Source organism: Scyliorhinus canicula, chromosome 8 (assembly GCF_902713615.1).
Source record: "Scyliorhinus canicula chromosome 8, sScyCan1.1, whole genome shotgun sequence".
NCBI classification, from domain to species: Eukaryota; Metazoa; Chordata; class Chondrichthyes; order Carcharhiniformes; family Scyliorhinidae; genus Scyliorhinus; species Scyliorhinus canicula.
In genome coordinates, this window is record NC_052153.1 from 94,685,525 (window position 1) to 94,706,743 (window position 21,219).

The following is a 21,219-nucleotide window of genomic DNA, read 5'->3' on the forward strand; positions in this document are numbered from 1 at the left end:
AAGTTTTAATTCTCCAATGTTAGATTTAAACTGGAATTGCAAAATGTTGTTTATGTTTTGACAAGCATATTTCAGTTTGTGATGCAGTGGGAAAGATTTGAAAAACACCATGCCAGATATTAGTATACTGTGCTATCCTTTTCAGTTAGAAAAGGCACCTTTATACAGCATCAAAAACTAGGGAATTTACTGATCTATTTTATGATAGAATTTTTTGGGTAAATATGCAGCATTATATTCACATTGTCAAATTACTGCACACAGTTGTACTCAGGAACAGGAAGTGTCATGTCTGTTTCCTTTGACCTGGAAGTATTTGTATGTTTGATGGATCAATTACTTAAAAATGGCAAATAATAAAAAAACTCAGCAGTAAGAGCAGCTTGTGTTTATACAACTCCTTAAAAGAGTAAAATGTCCTTAGGTGCTTCACAGGAGCATTATCAAATAAAATTTGACGTGAAGCCATGTGAGAAGGAGGATATTAGGGCAGACTTTGTCAAAGCGGTACCTTTTAAGGAATGTCCTGAAAGAGGAAAGGAAGGTAGAATGGCGGAGAAGTTTATGAAGGGGATTCTAGAGCATAGGATCCTCAGCAGCTGAAGGCACAGTCACCATTGATTTAGTGATGAAAAGCAAGCGGTTAGGTTGCAGGCGATAAGATATGCTTGTGAGTTCTATGGCTGAAAAGGTTGCAGACTTGTTTGGAAGCTCTGAAGTTTTTTGTAGATTTTTACTGACTGATCTTCCTGAAACAAAACATTGGAAAAAGTTGAAACATTTTACTAAACCTTGATGGTGAAGTTCAGAGCCATCAGTTACTGTCCTGAGATGACTTCCACATATGTAAACTTTCCAGCATTGATCATTTGATAGAGAAACAGGGAATTTTAACTTTCTTGGCCACCAGGAGAAGGGGGCCTGATAGTGTGCTGAAAATTCAGTAGTTGAAGTTCCCCATACACTGTTTAATTTTAAATTCGGTATAGAGATCCCAGAATGAGCGGAGCCAATCCCTAGGCTCCAAGGGGTGGGAAGGAATACATAATAAAAAAAGCGTTATCAGTTTCACAAATAGGCTTACATTAACAATGCATAGAAGTTACTGTTAAAATCCCCTAGTCGCCACACTCCGGTGCCTGCTCGGGTATACTGAGGGAGAATTCAGAATGTCCAATTCAACCTAACAAGCACTTCTTTCGGGACTTGTGGGAGGAAACTAGAGAACCCGGAGGAGACCCATGCAGACACTGGGAGAACGTACAGACTCCGCACAGACAGTAACCCAAGCCAGGAATCGAACCCAGGTCCTTGTGCTGTGAAGCAACAGTGCTAACCATTGTGCTAACGTACCGCCCATTTCTGTGGGAAGGAATACATTTCTACATGTGTAGAGGGCTGAAGAGATCTGAGCCCTTAACTGTGGGGGATGTTCAGTGGAATGGTGGGAGAGGGATGCTAAGAAGGGCTATGAGTAGGAAGGATATTTGATCATGTGGAGTTTGTCCAGGCAAGTACATTAGATTGAGTCAGTAAGTAGAAAGGCACTAAACCCAATTGATCATGTCAGATGGTGAACAAAAAGGAGACTCGCAGCCTCTTATACAATATTAAAATTGCCAGCCTGCCTCCTGGGTCTGAGTTGGCTGTCTACCTCCCACCCTGCCTCCACTAAACTCAGCATGGACAGGAGCCATGCCAGAAGGAGGACCCTGAGGCAGGACTCAGATTTTGGAGATAAAATTTGCTTCATGGAATGGGAATCCTGGCCTATTTTCTGCCTCAGTGTTGGGGTGTCATTGCACCCTATCTGAGATCAGCTAATGTGGCAACATTGCGCATTAATCTGGGGATTTACAGGCCTGTATGGCCTATGAACGTGGGACAGAGTCTTTACCAATTTTCAAGAGACCTTTAAAGGATTCCTTGAGGAAAGGCACAGGCTTTACTTTCATAGAAATGCCACTTTTTTTCTTTCACAAGGTTTCTGGAAGTTTTTCTGGTGTATTGCCATTCTGCTAATCAGTGGTTGACAATGGAGAAGTACATGAACGGCCAGTTCAGAAAGTACAACAACAACAACGGTGATGAGCTCATTCCGACAAATCTGCTGGAAGAGACCATGTTAGCCTTTTCTCATTGGTCATATGAGTACACACGAGGAGAACTTCTTGTGCTGGATTTGCAAGGTTAGTGTGTGGAGCAAAATTCACAGTGGCTTGCATCATTCTATACTTTTTGTTGGGACCCTTTCTCCTAAGTCCTTGTTACTGGTGTAAGTGAGGAGCACCAGGCTACTTACCTACCCTGGAGCAGACCAAACACAGTTTTAATCTGCTCAACTGAGCAGACAGTGTGAAAACTGACCCTAAATTGTTAAGGTCTTATTTTACACTGGCAATTGAGGTTCTAATCGTATTATTTTAACCCAAGTGCAATCTGAGGAAGACCAGGCAATGCCCCAAAATATAAGTTTTTTAAAAACTTCTTTCTGGGGCCAGAAGGATTAGCTGCTTCATCAAAGAATATTTTAAAAATAAATTTAGAGTACCCAATTTATTTTTTCCAATTAAGGGGCAATTTAGCGTGTTCCACCTACCTTGCACATCTTTAGGTTGTGGGGGCGAAACCCACGCAAACACGGGGAGAATGTGCAAACTCCACACGGACAGTGACCCAGAGCCAGGATCAAATCTTGGACCTAGGCGGCATGAGACTGCAGTGCTAACGACTGTGCCACTGTGCTGCCCTCTATATTCATTTTTAATCTGAAATTTGTGCCATATAACTGACAGGCAATGGTCATCTCCTACATAAAGATGGTCAGATAGCTCACTTCGAGCTTCAGTTGCACTCCTATACTACACTGCTGAGATTGGCCAGAAGGGGGCTGGATTGATAGTAAGGGAATGGAGTTTATGAAAGAGAGCCGATGTCAAAAGAGGAAATTGCAGTTTATCCAGGAAAGCATGTCGTACTAGCAATATGGCAACATGGAAACAGTTGGGTAGAGGGTCGTTAGAAGAGATAGTAGAGCAGCAGGTGATCCCAGAAGTGCTGGTTCAATCAAACTTCTTCTAATTGTGAAACTTACTGCAACAGCCTCATCCCTAATCATGCACAGACCTGAAAATCAACCTCACCAATGCTTTAGATGAGAGTAAAAATAATGTTACAGGGCAGCACGGTGGCACAGTGGTTAGCATTGCTGCCTACGGCGATGAGGACCCGGGTTCGAATCCCGGCCCTGGATCACTGTCCGTGGGTGGAGTTTGCACATTCTCCCTGTGTTTGTGTGGGCTTTACCCCCACAACCCAAAAATATGCAAGCTGGGTGGATTGGCCACACTAAAATTACCCCTTAATTGAAAAAAATAATTGGGTACTCTAAATTTTAAAAAATAAAAATAATGTTACAAAAAGACGTTTCTTGAGAGGTGGAGCTGCGTGCCATCAGCATGCTAAGGAGCCTAATGCCAGGTCTTTGGTTGATGTTTCTGAAGGAAAGCACGTAGACGAGGAACAGGAACAGGCATAGGAAAGATCCTTCAGGAACTCCAGAGGGGCTGGAAAAGTAAGATATTGCTGTGCTATGATAAGGATAGGTAAGAGTGGCATCATGCAACAGACGGAAAGTAGAGGAGATTGGAAGAGAATGGGGTGGTTGACTATCTCAAAAATGTAGAGAGGTCAAGTATGGCGATAATAATAATAATCGCTTATTGTCACAGGTAGGCTTCAATGAAGTTACTGTGAAAAGCCCTTAGTCACCACATTCCGGCACCTGTTCGGGGAGGTCGGTACGGGAATTGAGCCCGTGCTGCTAGCCTTGTTCTGCATTACAAGCCAGCTGTTTAGTCCACTGCGATAAGGGATAGCATATTTATCCACTAGATATGTTCAACCCTGACCCCTAATGTTTTGATGCATCTAAATTATTGTTTGACATAAAAAGACTGTGAAACCAGGAAATGCTTGCTGCAGATGAAGAACCTTGCATTTGGAAATGTAGGAATTAATATTAATAACACTCCAAAACAATCCTCTTGCTCCTTAGACTGATTTTTAGCCTTTTTCACCAGGATTCAGAGTTTGTCTCAATAAATAGAATCAAAATATGATTCAGTGTTGTGATGTCTGTCACTTTGTGTAGCAATTGTCAACTCCCTCAGTTCGACTTCCGGTTGCGGCTATGACCAGCTAAGTCGCATGTTTGGCTGCTCCTGCTACAAAGGTGTTTTCGGGCCGATTGGAGGGCCCCAACGGCGCTGTAAGGACAAATCCCGGTGGGGGAAGGCTCCCTGAAGAGAACCAGACCAACTTTATGGTCGGTACCCGGAGTGGGGTGGTAAAGAAAGCAACAGCAGCTCCCAAAAAAAAGCGGGGGAAGAAGACCAAAATGGCGGCCGGTGGCGCACCCGAGGAATGGAGGAAATGGGCGGAGGAGCAGCAGGCCGCTCTCCTGCGCTTCTTTACGGAGCTGAAAATGGAGCTCTTGGAGTCAATGAATGCGACGACCACCAGGCTGATGGGAGCCCAGGCGACCCAAGAGGCGTCGATTCGGGAGCTGCAACAGGAGATGACTGTGAGGGAGGAGGAGGCCACGGTCCTCGTGGGAAAGGTAGAGGTGCACGAGGCACTCCACCTGAAATGGCAGAGCCGTTTTGAGGAGCTGGATACCCGAATGAGGCGGAAGAACCTGAGGATCCTGGGCCTGGCAGAAGGCCTGGAGGGGTCAGACCTCCCGGGATATGTAGCAGAAATGCTGAGCTCCCTGATGGGGGCAGGGGCCGTCCCCTCGCCCCTGGAGCTGGAAGAGGCCTACAGGGTCATGGCTAGGAGGCCAAGAGCAAATGAGCCCCCGAGGGCAGTGCTGGTGCGGTTCCAGCGACTCAGCGACCGTGAGAGAGTGCTGGAGTGGGCCAAGAGGGAAAGGAGCAGCAAGTGGGAGAATTCGACGGTGAGGGTCTACCAGGACTGGAGTGCGGAGGTGGCAAAGCGGCGGGCCCGGTACAACCGGACGAAGGCGGTGCTACATGCAAAACGGATCAGGTTCGGAATGCTGCAGCCAGCGCGCTTGTGGGTCACCTACAGGAACCAACACCACTATTTTGAGTCCCCAGAGGAGGCGTGGGCCTTTGTACAGGAAGAGAAACTGGACTCGAATTAGACCCAGGGGATACTTGGCGGCCGTAGCCGCTCGGGTACTTTCAGCTGAATTCTCTGTTTGGATTTTGAACTCTTGCTGTGGTTTTTCTTCTGATGTTTTTTCCCCCTTTGCCAACTTCCCTTAGTTATTGTTATTGTGGTTATTCATGGTTATTTATGGTTATTTATGCTGTTTGGTAGAGGGCGACTGTTAAGTACATCGTTATTTGTTATTTATCTGTTATTTATAATGTTAAGTTGGGGAGGTGGGACGGGGGGGGAGAGCAGATCGGGGATATGGGCCCCTAGGGGGGGTTCTTTTACAGGCATGGACGGGGACGGGGGTGGAGCTGAAGATGGCGGGGTGGGGTGTGGCAGGGCGAAAGCGCGGGCTTTCCTCTGTTTTCCCGCGCGTGGGGCAGAGGAGGGGGGAGGGGAGGAGTGCGGGGCGTGGCTAGTAATGGCGACCTTTCCCGCGCTGGAGCGGGGCCAGGGAGGAGTGGCAAGGGGGGGGAGGCCCCCCCCCCGAGCCGGGGGGAGTCGGAGTGTGGCAGGAGCAGCCGGGTCAGCGTGAACCAGCTGACTTACGGGAGTACGATGGAGGGTACATCGCGGCTAGGAGGGGTCCTAGCCTGGGGGGGGGGGGGGAGGGGGGTTAGGGAGGGACACCGGGTTGCTGCTGAAAAGACCAGAAACGGGAAGTGGAGGACTGGAGAGGTGGGGGGAGGGGGACATCGCCATGGGGAGCGGGTCAGAAGGGGAGGGTCGACCCGGGGCGAGCAGGGAACAGGACATGGCTAATCGGCAGGGGAAGGGGGCGGGTCGTCCCGCGACCCGGCTGATCACTTGGAACGTGAGGGGGTTGAATGGGCCGGTCAAGAGATCAAGGGTATTCTCACACCTGAAGGGACTGAAGGCTGATGTAGCAATGTTACAGGAGACCCATTTGAAGGTAGTGGACCAGGTTCGCCTGAGAAGGGGGTGGGTGGGACAGGTGTTCCACTCTGGATTGGACGCAAAGAACCGGGGGGTGGCGATTCTGGTGGGAAAGAGGGTGTCATTCGTGGCGGAGGAGGTGGTGGCGGATAAGGAGGGTAGGTATGTGATGGTGAAGGGTAAGCTGCAGGGGGAGAAAGTGGTGATGGTCAACGTATATGCCCCGAACTGGGATGACGCGGGTTTTATGAGGCGCCTATTGGGCCTCATTCCGGGACTGGAGGCAGGGGGCTTGATCATGGGGGGGGACTTTAACACAGTGCTGGACCCCGGGCTAGACCGATCGAGCTCAAGGACCAATAGGAGGCCGGCAGCGGCAGAAGTGCTGAGGGGGTACATGGAGCAGATGGGAGGAGTAGACCCATGGAGGTTTGGTAGGCCGAGGGCGAGGGAGTATTCCTTTTTCTCCCACGTCCATAGAGTGTACTCCAGAATCGATTTCTTCGTGTTGAGCAGGGGGCTGATCCCGAGGGTACGGGAAGCTGAGTACTCGGCCATTGCGATCTCTGATCATGCACCGCATTGGGTGGATGTGGAAATGGGGGAGGCGCGGGACCAGCGCCCGCTGTGGCGGCTGGATGTGGGGCTGTTAGCGGACGACGAGGTGTGTAAAAGGGTCCGGAAGAGCATTGAGAGCTATCTGGACTTGAATGACACGGGTGAGGTGCAGGTGGGGATGGTCTGGGAGGCCCTGAAGGCAGTGATCAGGGGAGAGCTGATCTCCATAAGGGCGCACAGAGAAAGAAAGGAGAGGCAGGAGAGGGAGAGGCTGGTGGGGGAGCTATTGGAAGTGGATAGGAGATATGCGGAGGCACCAGAGGAGGGGCTGCTGGGAGAACGGCGCAGCCTGCAGGTCAAGTTCGACCTGCTGACCACCAGGAAGGCAGAGACGCAGTGGAGAAGGGCACAGGGCGCGGTCTATGAGTATGGGGAAAAGGCGAGCAGGATGCTGGCACACCAGCTTCGCAAACGAGATGCGGCTAGGGAGATTGGGGGAGTGAAGGAGAGGGGCGGGAAGGTAGTGCAGAAGGGGCAAGAAGTGAACGGGGTCTTCAGGGATTTTTACAAGGAGTTGTATCGGTCTGAGCCGCCGACGAGGAGAGGGGGAATGGAGGACTTCCTAAACAAATTGAGGTTCCCAAGGGTCCAGGAGGGGCTGGTAGAAGGGCTGGGGGCGCCAATAGGGCTAGAGGAGCTAGTCAAGGGAATAGGTCAGATGCAAGCGGGGAAGGCGCCGGGGCCAGATGGGTTCCCGGTGGAATTCTATAAGAAAAATGTGGACTTGGTGGGACCGGTACTGGTACGAGCCTTTAATGAGGCGCGAGAGGGGGGGGTTCTGCCCCCGACAATGTCGCAGGCTCTGATCTCCCTGATATTGAAACGGGATAAAGACCCCGTGCAGTGCGGGTCCTACAGGCCTATCTCGCTTCTGAACGTGGATGCCAAGTTGCTGGCAAAGATCCTGGCAGCTAGAATAGAGGATTGTGTGCCAGGGGTAATCCATGAGGACCAGACGGGGTTCGTGAAGGGGCGGCAGCTCAACACGAACGTGCGGAGATTGCTGAATGTAATTATGATGCCGGCAGTGGAGGGGGAGGCTGAGATAGTGGTAGCGCTGGACGCGGAGAAGGCATTCGATAGGGTGGAGTGGGAGTACCTGTGGGAGACGTTGGAACGGTTTGGGTTTGGGGAAGGGTTTATTAAGTGGGTGAAGTTGCTCTACTCGGCCCCGACGGCGAGTGTAGTGACAAACGGGAGGAGGTCGGAGTATTTCGGGCTCCACCGAGGGACCAGGCAGGGATGTCCCCTATCCCCCCTACTTTTCGCACTGGCGATTGAACCGTTGGCGATGGCACTGAGGGGTTCAGGGGGGTGGAGAGGACTGACTAGGGGAGGGGAGGAACATCGAGTATCGCTGTATGCGGATGATCTACTGCTGTACGTGGCAGACCCAGAAGGGGGAATGCCGGAGATAATGGAACTATTAGCAGAGTTTGGGGACTTTTCGGGGTACAAACTAAATTTGGGCAAAAGCGAGGTTTTTGTGATACACCCGGGGGACCAGGGAGAGGGTATTGGGAGACTCCCCTTCAAGCGAGCAGGAAAGAGCTTTAGGTACTTAGGGGTGCAGGTGGCAAGGAACTGGGGGACCCTCCACAAGTTGAACTTTTCCAGGCTGGTGGAACAGATGGAGGAGGAATTTAAGAGGTGGGACATGGTACCGTTGTCGCTGGCGGGGAGGGTGCAGTCAATCAAAATGACGGTCCTCCCAGGTTCTTGTTTTTATTTCAGTGCTTGCCCATCTTCCTCCCTAGGGCCTTCTTCAAAAAGGTGACGAGTAGCATCATGAGCTACGTGTGGGCGCATGGCACCCCAAGGGTGAGGAGGGTCTTTTTGGAGCGGAGTAGGGACAGTGGAGGGCTGGCACTGCCCAATCTCTCGGGGTACTACTGGGCGGCAAATGTGTCAATGGTGCGCAAGTGGATGATGGAAGGGGAGGGGGCAGCTTGGAAACGAATGGAGAGGGCGTCCTGTGGCAACACAAGCCTGGGGGCCCTAGTAACGGCACCATGGCCGCTCCCCCCCACGAGGTACACCACGAGCCCGGTGGTGGCGGCCACCCTCAAGATATGGGGGCAGTGGAGGCGACCTAGGGGGGAAATGGGAGGTCTGTTGGCGGCGCCAATAAGAGGGAACCATAGATTCATCCCGGGGAACATCGACGGGGGATTTCAGAGCTGGTACAGGGTGGGCATACGGCAGCTGAAGGACCTGTTTATAGAGGGGAGGTTTGCGAGCCTGGGAGGGCTGGAGGAGAAGTTTGAGCTCCCCCCGGGAAACATGTTCAGATATTTACAAGTGAAGGCATTTGCTAGGCGGCAGGTGGAGGGGTTTCCCCTGCTCCCCAGTAAGGGGGCGAGTGATAGGGTGCTCTCGGGGGTCTGGGTCGGAGGGGGGAAGATATCAGACATCTACAAGATAATGCAGGAGGCGGAAGCAGCATCAGGGGAGGAGCTGAAAGCCAAGTGGGAAGGGGAGCTGGGAGAGCAGATAGAAGACGGGACGTGGGCGGATGCACTGGAGAAGGTCAACTCTTCCTCCTCGTGTGCGAGACTGAGCCTCATTCAATTTAAGGTGCTGCATAGAGCTCACATGACGGGGACAAGGATGAGCCGGTTCTTTGGGGTGAGGACAGGTGTGTCAGATGTCTGGGAAGCCCAGCGAACCATGTGCATATGTTCTGGGCATGTCCGGTGCTGGAAGGGTTCTGGAAGGGGGTGGCAAGGACGGTGTCGAAGGTGGTGGGGTCCAGGGTCAAACCAGGATGGGGGCTTGCGATCTTTGGGGTCGGGGTAGAACCGGGGGTACAGGAGGCTAGGGAGGCCGGAATACTGGCCTTTGCGTCCCTAGTGGCTCGACGAAGGATATTAATTCAATGGAAGGACGCGAGGCCTCCAAGCGTTGAAACTTGGATTAACGATATGGCTAGCTATATTCAGCTAGAAAGGATCAAATTTGCCCTGAGAGGGTCGGTACAGGGATTCGCCAGGCGGTGGCAACCTTTCCTTGACTTTTTAGATCAGAGATAGACGTGCGGGGTCGTGGCAGCAGCAACCCGGGGGGGGGGGGGGGGGGGGGGGGGGGGGGGGGGGGGGGGTGGAGGGGGGAGGGCAGCAAGGGTCGTGGGGGGACATGCACGACTGTAACGCGGGCAAGTCTGCTCGCTGCTCATGTCTGAAACTGTAGGCTGCCTTGTTTGTTAAGGTTGCCTGGGGGGGGGGGGGGGAGGACTGGTGCGCGCGAGAGGGCGGGCGAGGGAGGGACATTTGCCTAGAGGGATTGTGTTGTAAATAATTTAAAAATTAGTAGGGGTAAATGTCTGTATGGAAAAACTCTTTCAATAAAAATTATTTAAAATGGAAAAGAAAAAAAAAAAAAAAAAATCCCTCAGTTCACTCTGAACCACTTTATATATCTGGGATAAAAACTCTTTATTGTTTTGGAAAATAGCCTGAGTTTAGAATGCCACAACATGTAAAAGAGACAATCTGGGATCAATTCTAACCAGTGCCTTCTGGTGGGAAGTGAGTATCAGCAGATTGGCTCTCCTTTTGACATCTGTATTTCCTTTCCATTGATGTGAAGGATCTTTTTAATAATTCATGAAGTGTTGAAGAGATTTGCTTCGGCCTGCCACACTTCGCTGTGAGTGCCTCAGAGGTGCAAACTGGGCAGTCCTTTGTGCAGCCACTTTGTGCTACATCTTATGCTCAATATCTGGTCATTTCCCTTTAACATGCCAGAGATTTAAAAAAATTGACAGCAACGGTTTTGCCTCCTTCATTTCCAGCAAATTCCTGGCGTCAGTCCCAATTTCAATGTAATCCTGCTGTCATTTTTACAATTATTTGACACTCAGAGTGCTGGATGGATTAACTTTCTTCCAACAGGCCCCAACCTGACCCATGCACAGGCCTGAAAATCAACCTCACAAATGCTTTGGATGGTAGTAAAAGATTAAGAAATAATGCCTTCCCAGTTGTATATTAGCACAGATACCTACACCAAATTTTATTTCTTTTAAAACAAGAATTTTGTATGCATGTATTAAAAATGTCTTCCATTATTTTCTGAAGGTGTTGGAGAAAATCTTACTGACCCATCTGTTATTAAAGCTGAAGAGAAAACGTAAGTTACATTTACATAGAATTTACATAGAATTTACAGTGCAGAAGGAGGCCATTCGGCCCATCGAGTCTGCACTGGCTCTTGGAAAGAGCACCCTACCCAAGGTCAACACCTCCACCCCATCCCCAGAACCCAGTAACCCCACCCAACACGAAGGGCAATTTTGGACACTAAGGGCAATTTAGCATGGCCAATCCACCTAACCTGCACATCTTTGGACTGTGGGAGGAAACCGGAGTACCCGGAGGAAACCCATGCACACACGGGGAGGATGTGCAGACTCCGCACAGACAGTGACCCAAGCCGGAATCGAACCTGGGACCCTGGAGCTGTGAAGCGATTGTGCTATCCACAATGCTACCATGCTGCCCCTACAAATAACTTTTGCATTACAAATAACCTTTGACTCAGCACGATCTTCTAGTATTATGTTGGAGAATTTTTCAATCTCAGTGAGGGGCTTATGTACAGAAAGGTTGTGCTTTCTCACAGCATTAATACGGGGCAGCCTAACAGTGTGAAATGTGGTTGTACTTTATTTCACCTGCTTCCAGAGGGTCTTCTTCGAGTGATGCAAAATAAGATATAATTTGATCAAATAATTGGTATTGCTGATGCTTGAATTATTGTGAAGCCAATCGTGCCAGTGTGGAGAAGACTATGGGAACTCCAGCCAACTGGTCCCATTACAATCAACGACTTTTGTGATCGAACAGGTGACAAAGGACTGAACGATGAAAATTTGAAAACCCAAATGGGACACCAGCTACAGTAATCACAGACAATTAAATTTTAACAAATGTTGGCGCACTTAGCATTGAAAATTCCACCTGAAATATTGAGAGGAAGGAGGACATGCCAAATGTGATCATTATTTGAATAATATCATACCTTTTGCTTCATAAATAGATTAAAGCATTTCACAAGAGCAGTTCAAGCAAAATTTTATATTGGGGCACGTAAGGAAACATTAGGTAGATGACCAAAAATGTGGTCAAAGACATAGGTTTGAAGAAACAACCCAAAGGAGTAATAGGTTGGAGAGAGGTGGAGAGGCTTTGGAAGGGAATAAAAATTACGGCAAGTGACTTGGAGAACCCTGGAAGAAAATCAAAATACCCCTACACAATTATGGTATCTCCCGAGAATTCAACTATTTACACAAATTCTCGATGGTTTTCGCTGATGACCTACTGAAGTTATCGTGACTTGGAGAAATGTCTCAGAGTTTCAGGTTCTTTGTTTTTAGTTTCTGGAGAGTTGGAAGAAGGTTTGAGATGCATGTCTCATCCAGCAGACTATTGGAGCATCGCCAAGTATAGCTCAACACATGCTTAGTAAATATTAAATGAATTTCTTTGATTGTTTTCCATACATGTAGTTTTCTTCATCTAATTTTTCACCCGATTTAATTTGTCTGATATTTAGGTCACAGGAAATGGTATTCGGACCTGCTAACCTTGGCGAAGAAGCAATCAGAAACTTCACAGTGAAACATCACTGTAACACCTGCTGCAGAAAACTAAAACTACCAGGTGAGGTCATAGTAGGTTGTTACACGTAGGCAACAACAACTTGTACCTATACAACACCTTCACTGTAATAAAGCATCCCAAGTTGATTCACAGGGGTGCTATACCGCAACACTTGACACCAAGTCACAGAAGTTAACACAAAAACTATATAAAAACATTATTTTTGTTTTAATTTAAAAAACTGCAAGTTTTGTTCTGAGGAAATGAACTCCACACTTAAAAAAATATTTTTTCAGAGCCAGGGATGTTGTTCAGCAGTAATTAGAACCCATTGTTGTTCAAAGCTCAATTACTCCTGATGGAACAATACTAAAATTTTCCCTCAGTCATTCATGCAGTAATAGTGGATAATTAGCCTACTTTCACACTGCAAGTGATTTCTTTGAAGATTCCATTTGCAAAGATTATAACAATGCAGCCTGTGGAGGAACATGGCAGCATTTACTTCTGGATTTCTATGTTTACCTGTGCATGTACAGATGTATTTGTGTGCTGACTGAAGCTGGTATCAGTTTTACCCAGTAACAACAGTGAGCACTGACCCCTCACCTTTATTAGTATTGCAATGTCTGGGCTATTATTTGCAAGCTTATCTTTGTCAGCTTTCCCATGTTCACCATGTATTTATTTGTACTCAGTAGGTAAATCCCAATATAGATCTCGACCCACCTCCTTCTACGCCAGGAGGTTTCAGGCTGGATTTATATCTGCCATGGCCTTGATTCATTTGCCTGGGTGTACAGTCACTATATAATCCAGTAGGATCCTCATTATCAAATAGAAGCTTGCCATTTCATGGCTGGGGACCTTTTCCCTTCCTGTAGTGAAGAGGTGGGAGAACCAGAAGAGGTGGGAGAACACAGGACAACCCCAAAAACTATATCTAAATTTTTACTGAAGGCTTCAGGGAAAACTAATAATAAAATGGAAGGGAAAGGAGGCCAGCCTTCAAGGAGGTGCAGCGCCTTCACACTCCAATGCCAAGGACAATTGTCAGGCTTCACCTGATGCTTTTGGGGAGTGGCAGCAAGGTGGGAGGATGGGAGTTTGGCTTCCACCTGCTAATGAAGATATGCCTCTGGCAATGGAGAAGAGTCAGCAGTGGTCCTGGTGGAAGTGGGAGATGGAGATTCATAGAATCATAGAATTTACAGTGCAGAAGGAGGCCATTCGGCCCAGAGAGATTGCATCGGCCCTTGGAAAGAGCACCCTACTGAAGCCCACACCCCCACCCCATCCGCGTAACCCAGTAACCCCAGAGTTTTGGACACTAAGGGTCAATTTATCATGGCCAATCCACTTAATCTGCACATCTTTGGACTGTGGGAGGAAACCACAGCACCCAGAGGAAACTCACGCAGACACTGGGAGAACGTGCAGACTCGGCACAGACAGTGACCCAAGCCAGGAATCGAACGTGTGATCCTGGAGCTGTAAAGCCATGGTGATAACCACTGTGCTACCGTGCCGCCCAGTAAAGTTGGATTTGAGACACAACAGTTGGTCGTGCTCGCTTTCCCTGCTATTTGCCTTCCTGATTTGGGGCGGAACAGAGGAAGTATATGCAGTTCACAATGTTACCTTTTAATGGGTAAAGGAATTGCTTTGGCCACCTTGTAATGATATCGTGAATCTATTCACATGTCCAAGGATTGCATTTCTAGGGAAAATTTTCAGAAGTATTTTAAGAACGAATGTTCCGTTGATATATTTAGAAATACCACTCGAAAAGAAAACTCAGAAATGTCGTGTCTATGTCACTGCACATAGCAAGTGGAGTAAGTCTACATCCAGTAGACATTTTGTAACTTTGCGTATAATCTTTTCTGTTCAATTGCAGATCTGAGAAGAAATTTTTATAATCCAACCAAAGTAAACCCTCCTCCTGAAGATGGTGCTTCAGCAGCTAACACAAGATTTTGACTATTAGCTTCTAATTCTTTTCACAAGCAAGAAGGCTAGAATCTATTGTTCGGAAACAGAGAATGTCTGCAGCACATGGAATGTTCAAACGTTTTTAACATTGCAGAAATGCTGACTATTATTAAATATCCGTTCAGTGGTTGTGAAGCTGCCATTGTTAATGCCGTGCTAATAATGTTTATGCTTAAATTTAGTTATGTTTCAAATTACAACACATCTACAAGTATTCCATTCAAAGAGGTCTGCCAGGAAGGTTCACAAGTGTTGCCATCTATTTTGTCAGTAGTTTTGCCATCTATTTTGTCAGTAGTTTGAACAATCAACTGTTCAGAATAATTTTCAGTGAAGTTATAAACGTCAGTGACAATCTCAGCAGAGAAACTGGTAGGACTCTTTGTTAAAACCCGAGTTAACAATATTTAGCGCTTCCTCATTACGCCCCATCAAAGCACACAAAAGACAACTAGAAAGCTCTTAGATTTCTAGGTAAAATGAGAATTTGGTAGATTATTCAGCTGACCAGATTTTGCAAGGTAAATATTGGATATTTTGATCTGGAACTATCTCCTAAAGGAATGTGTTGTTTCTTTTAGTACAGTGAAACTTTGGGCATTACAGTCAACTTTTGACGTATGCACGATTATGTGACCTGAGCTGCGGGGTAAAATTTGCTGAAAATCTGTTCAGCTCTTCCAATTTTGGGGCAAATTGCTTTACTTTTCCACCGTATAATGCCAGGGAAACTATTTCCTGTGATAAAGAATTCTGCTGCAATCATTTGGTTTCCTTTATTAACAGACTTTATTTAATACAGGATCATATTTCAGAAGAAAAGAATAACACGACCATGAAAGTCAGTGAGGGATGCTATGGGTCCCAGATTGTCACACTGGCAGAAGTCTGATACCACCTCCTGAATATGGTGTAAACAGCGACTTATTGTGTTTTCTTGTATGTGCTGAATACTTGTTCTCCAGAGCTAGTTGCGCCCTAAGCCAAGCTGTTTCAGTACAACTATAAAACTGGCATCTAACCAATAAATGGTAAAGTTGCCCAGGCCTGTCCTGTGTACAAAAAGCAGGACAAATTCAATCCCGTCGACTCTTGATCACCAGTAAAGTGATGGAAGGTGTTGTCAATATTTCAATCAAACTCACCAATAACCTGCTGTCTGATGCTCAGTTTGGGTTCCGCTCGGGACACTTGCTTCAGACCTCATTGCAGCCTTGATCCAAAATGGAGAGTTTAATACGAGATGTGAGGTGAGAGTAACTGCCCTTGATATCAAGGCATCATTTGACTGAGTGTGGCATCAAGGAGCTGTAGCAAAATTGAACTCAGTGGCAATCAAGGATAAACCTTTAGGAACATCAGAAAGGGTAAGCCATTCAGCCCCTCGAGCCTGTCCCTCCATTTAATGAGACCATGGCTGATCTGTGGCCTCACTTCATATACATGCGTTTGGCTGATTTCCATAATATCTTTGCTTAACAAAAATCTATCTATCTCAGATTTAAAATTAACAACTGTTCTCGCTTCAATTGCTGTTTGTGGAAGAGAGTTCTAAACCTCTACCACTCAGTGAAAAAGTGCTTCCTAACATTTCTCCTGAACAGTCCAACCCTAATTTTTAGATTATGGCCCCTAGTTGCTGAATCTCCAACCAGTGGAAATAGTTTATCTTTATCTACCCTGTCTTTCCCTGTTAATATCTTAAAATTTCAATCAGATCACCCGTTAACCATCTAAAGTCTCGTGAAAACAGGCCTAATTTGTGTAATCTCTCCTCGTAACTTAACACATTTTAAAAAATTCATTTACGGATTGTGGGCGTCGCTGGTTAGGCCAGCATTTATTGCCCATCCCTGGTTACCCTTCAGAAGATGATGGTGAGTTACCTTCTTGAACCGCTGCAGTCTTTCAGGTGTAGGTACATCCACTGTGCTGTTAGGGAGGGGGTTTCAGGATTTGGTCCCAGCGACGGCGGAGGAACAGCGATACATTTCCAAGTCAGGGTGGTGAGTGACTTGGAGGGGAACCTCCAGGTGGTGGGGTTCCCAGGTCTCTGCTGCTCTTGTCCTTCTAGATGGTAGTGGTCGTGTGTTTGGAAGGTGTTGTCTAAGGAATCTTGATGAGTTACTGGAGTGCATCTTGATGGTACATAAGGCTGCCATTGTTTGTTGGTGGAGGGTTTGAATGTTTGTGGAAGGGGGAGCAAACAAGCGGGCTGCTTTGTCCTGGATGGTGTTGAGCTTCTTGAGTGTTGTTGGAGCTGCACTCATCCAGGCAAGTGCAGGGTATTCCATTACTCTCCTGACTTGTGCCTTGTAGATGGATGACAGGTTTTGGGGAGTCGGAGAATTGCTGCAACTGTGTCACGCCGCCCCGACGCGCGATTCTCCGAGGTGCGGAGAATCGGCGCCATTTGCGTCGGCGCATTTGGCGCGGCGCCAGTCGCGGGCCGCTATCCACGGCCGGGCCGTCGATTCTCCGGCCTGGATGGGCCGAGTGGCCGTGCGGAAAAGGCAGAGTCCTGCCGGCGCCGTTCACCCCTGATCACTGCCGGTGGGAACTCTGCGCGAAGGGTTGGGGGGGGTGGCCTATGAAGGGGGGGGGGGAGGCTCCGTCCCCGGGGTGGGCCTCCGATGAGGTCTGGCCCGCGATCGGGGCCCACCAATTGGCGGGCCGGCCTCTCCCCCCCGCCCGGGCCTACTTTGTTGCATGACTCGCCCCTGAACCCCCATGCCATGTTGCGTTGGGGCTGGCATGCTGAAGAAGTCCCCCCACGTGTGGGGTTGCGCGGCCCAACTGCGCATGCGCGGGTTGACGCGGCGCCCATTTGGTACCGGGTTGGGAGTCTGGAGCGGCGTGAACCCCTCTAGCACTGTGCTGGCCCCCTGTTGGGACCAGAATTGGTTGTCCACATGCCCGTTTTGCGCCATCGTGAAACGCGACAGCGTTCACGACGGCGCGAACACTTAGTCTCAAGTTAAGAGAATTGCGCCCCTCTATTTTTTAAACTGTGATCCCTATTTTAGACTTCCCACAATGGAAACATCCTTTCAATTTCCACTCTGTCAAGTCCCATCCAGATCTTTGTTATATATTTCAATATGATCACCCCTCAGGTGGGGGAGTGGGCCTAGGCAGGGTGCACTTTCAAAGGGCCGGCTGAATGACCTCCTTCTGCAATGTCAGGATTCAATGGATGCTATGAAAATACTTGTTTCACAGTTCTGACATTTTCTTGTTTCCCATGATTAATTTCCCAGTCTCACCCCCTAAGGGGCTAACACTCACTTTAGTTACTCCTTGCCTTTTTAAGTACCTTTTAAATTTAGCCAGTTAACTTTAGCCAAATTTGCCATCATTCCTTTCTAATTGTCTTTATTTAATTTAAGGCACTTGTCATAGTCCCACACTTCTCACCCTCAAATTGAATGTGAAATTTGATCTTGTTATATTGCCGCGAGACTTATTTACCATGATGGAATTAATTAATTCTGCCTCTTTTTCCATTATCGGCTCTAAAAAAAACCTTTAGCCCATTTTGGCCTCTATGTTCTGGTGTGCCTTGGTTGCATAGATTGCACCCAATTGGATGCTGATGAATAAGTTCATGTGCCTCTCCAGAGTTTTAAATTGATGTTTTCAATATTATTCTTTTAAATACGGAAGTTAGATTATCATCAGGAACATTCATCTAATTTGTCAATGGACATAATCATGTTTTCTGAGCCTCATTGTGCAAATGAATACAACAACAGACTCACTTATCTGGAGTGGTGACCATTACCTAAAACAGATTTGGAGACATCAGTCTAAGTCCAAGTAGGATACTGGTGTGTTACTAATTTGTTAAATGAAAGCAAAATCTGTTATCATAAGGATGACAGTTGGCAGATTTAAATCAGAATCTATTGGATTGTAGAGTTTAGGAATAATTGGAAAAATCTTGGGCGAAATTCTCCGACCCCCACGACGGGTCGGAGAATAGCGGGAGGGCCTTCCCGACATTTTTCCCGCCCTCCCGCTATTCTCCCCCACCCCCCGCCCAACTCCCGACCCGAATTGCTGCCGCCGTTTTTTTACGGCCGGCAGCGATTCACAGCTGTTCGATGGGCCGAAGTCCCAGCCCTTTACGCCGTTTTTACGAACGGCAAACACACCTGGTCTGGCCGTTCGTAAAAACGGCGTCACAAACTCGCTTTTTATAACCATGGCACCGATTGGCACGGCAGTACCACGGCCGTGCCAAGGGTGCCATGGGCCCGCGATCGGTGGGCACCGATCGCGGGCAGCGGGCCCGATGCCGGAGCTTACGGCGTCGGGCTGCTAGCCCCGACCGGGGACCAGAATCGGTTCCCGGTCGGGAAGGGGCGCGCTGGCGTCAAACCCGCCCGGATTTGACGCCAGCCTTACGATTTCTCCCGTTTTGGGAGAATCTCGCCCCTTGGGCCTGATATTCATAGAATATAGAACATACAATGCAGAATGAGGCCATTCGGCCCATCGAGTCTGCACCGACCCACTTAAGCCCTCACTTCCATCCTATCCCCATAACCCAATAACCCCTCCTAATCTTTCTGGTCACTAAGGGCAATTTATCATGGCCAATCGACCTCACCTGCACGTCTTTGGAAGGAAACCGGAGCACCCGGAGGAAACCCACGCAGACACGGGGAGAATGTGCAGAGTCCACACAGACAGTGACCCAGCGGGGAATCGAACCTGGGACCCTGGTGCTCTGAAGCCACAGTGCTATCCACTTGTGCTACTGTGCTGCCCGTTCCCTTCAGATGTGTTGAAAGTCTGAATATTTTACAGAAAATGAACCAAGAATTGGATGTATAAAATTCACCTATGTTTTATATTTATAAAAACAGCCTAGAAAAAACCAAGAAAGAAAGCCTTTTGAAGATTGGAAGATAGTCAGCAGTTGAAATTAATATCACATCAGATTTAATATCCCTGGAGTGCGCATCCCATTGCATTTGGGAACTGCAGGACATTTTCTGTGACTCAGAGAACCGCATAAGCAGGAAGTATAATCATCTGCAGCAGCTACAGCTCCAGGTTTTAGCATTTGAGCAGCAGTTGGTCTCAATAAGGATCAGGATCAGGGGCTGGATTCTCCGACCCCCCGCCGGGTCAGAGAATCGCCGGGGGGGCGGCGTGAATCCCGCCCCCGCCGTCTCCCGAAGTCTCCGGCACCAGAGATTCGGCGGGGGCGGGAATTGCGCCGTGCCTGTCGGCGGGCCCCCCACCGGCGATTCTCCAGCCCGCGATGGGCCGAAGTCCCGCTGCTGTAATGTCGGTCCCGCCGGCGTGAATCAAAACGCCTCCCTTACCGGTGGGACTGGCGGTGCGGGCAGGCTCCGGGGTCCTTGTGGAGGGTGCCACGGTGGCCTGGCCCGCGATCGGGGCCCACCGATCGGCGGGCGAGCCTGTGTCGTGGAGGTGACGCTCCGGTGCATGTGTGGACTTCTGCCGGCCGGCGAAGTCCCTTCGGCCTCGGTTGGCGTGGTGCCAAAGGCCTTTCCCACCGGCCGGCGGGGCGCCAACCACTCCGGTGCGGACCTAGCCCCTCAAGGTTAGGGCTTGGCCCCTAAAGGTGCAGAGAAATCTGCACCTTTCGGGCGGCCCGACGCCGGAGTGGTTCACGCTACTCCATCCTGCTGGGAGCCCCCGCCCTGCCGGGTAGGGGAGAACCCAGCCCCTGAACTTTATGGATAATGCGTTTATAGATGTGGTCACCCTACAGCTTATTTGTATGTAGGGAGAGAGGGAATTGGTGATGACCAGGAAGTTAAGAAGAAATAGCTAGGTAAAGAAGAAATCCCCTGAGTGCATCTCACTTCCATTAACAAACTGATATCAGCAAAGTGGTGGAAAGTATCAACAATAGTGTGATCATACGGCACTTATTGAACAATAACCTGCTCACTGACACTCGGTTTGTGTTCCGCCAGATCCACACAGCTCCTGACCTCATTCCAGTTTTGGTTCAAACATGGACAAAAGAGCTGAGGAAGTGGGAATGACTGCCTTGACATCAAGGCAGCATTTGACCAAGGATGACATCAAGGAGCCCTAGCAAAACTGAAGTCAATGAGATTCAGGGGAAAAGCTCTCCACTAGTTGGAGTCATAGTTAGCATAAAAAAGATGGTTGTGATTGTTGGAGGTCAATCATCTGAGTCCCAGGACATCACTGCAGGAGTTCCTCAGGGTAATGTCCTAGGCCCAACCATCTTCAACTGCTTCATCAATGACCTTCCTTCATAAGGTCAGAAGTGGGAATGACCCCTCAACACTATTCATGACTAATCAGAAACTGAAACAGTCTGTATCCATATGTAGCAAGACCTGGACAATATTCAGTCTTGGGTTGATAAGCGAGAAGTAACATTCGAACCACACTAATGCCAGACACTGATTATCGTCAAAAAAAGAGAATCTAACCATCACCCATTCAATGGCATTGCCATTGCTGAATACCCCACTATCACCGTTCTGGGGGGTTACTATTGACCAGAAACTCAATTGGGAAAATACTCTGGCTGTAAGATCAGGTCAAAGGCTCGGAATTCTGTGGAGAGTAACTCGCCTGACTCCACAAAACCTTCCCACCATCTACACATAGAATTTACAGTGCAGAAGGAGGCCATTCGGCCCATCGAGTCTGCACCGGCTCCTGGAAAGAGCACCCTATCCAAGGTCAACACCTCCACCCTATCCCCATAACCCAGTAACCCCACCCAACACTAAGGGCAATTTTGGACACTAAGGGACAATTTATCATGGCCAATCCACCTAACCTGCACATCTTTGGACTGTGGGAGGAAACCGGAGCACCCGGAGGAAACCCACGCACACACGGGGAGGATGTGCAGACTCCATACAGACAGTGACCCAAACCGGAATCG

The 21,219-nt window shown here is 48.6% G+C and overlaps 1 protein-coding gene across 1 annotated transcript in view; it reads left to right on the forward strand.

Annotated features, from left to right (window-relative positions):
- LOC119970397 (transient receptor potential cation channel subfamily M member 6-like) overlaps positions 1–15,065 on the forward strand; it is a 282,278-nt gene extending 267,213 nt beyond the window's left edge. The window contains exons 36-39 of the mRNA XM_038804950.1: positions 1,984–2,189; positions 10,782–10,833; positions 12,262–12,368; positions 14,209–15,065. Coding sequence (XP_038660878.1) covers positions 1,984–2,189; positions 10,782–10,833; positions 12,262–12,368; positions 14,209–14,291 — 448 coding nt within the window. The 3' untranslated portion in view covers positions 14,292–15,065. The remainder of the gene's footprint in view (positions 1–1,983; positions 2,190–10,781; positions 10,834–12,261; positions 12,369–14,208) is intronic.
- Positions 15,066–21,219: the final 6,154 nt, after the last annotated feature.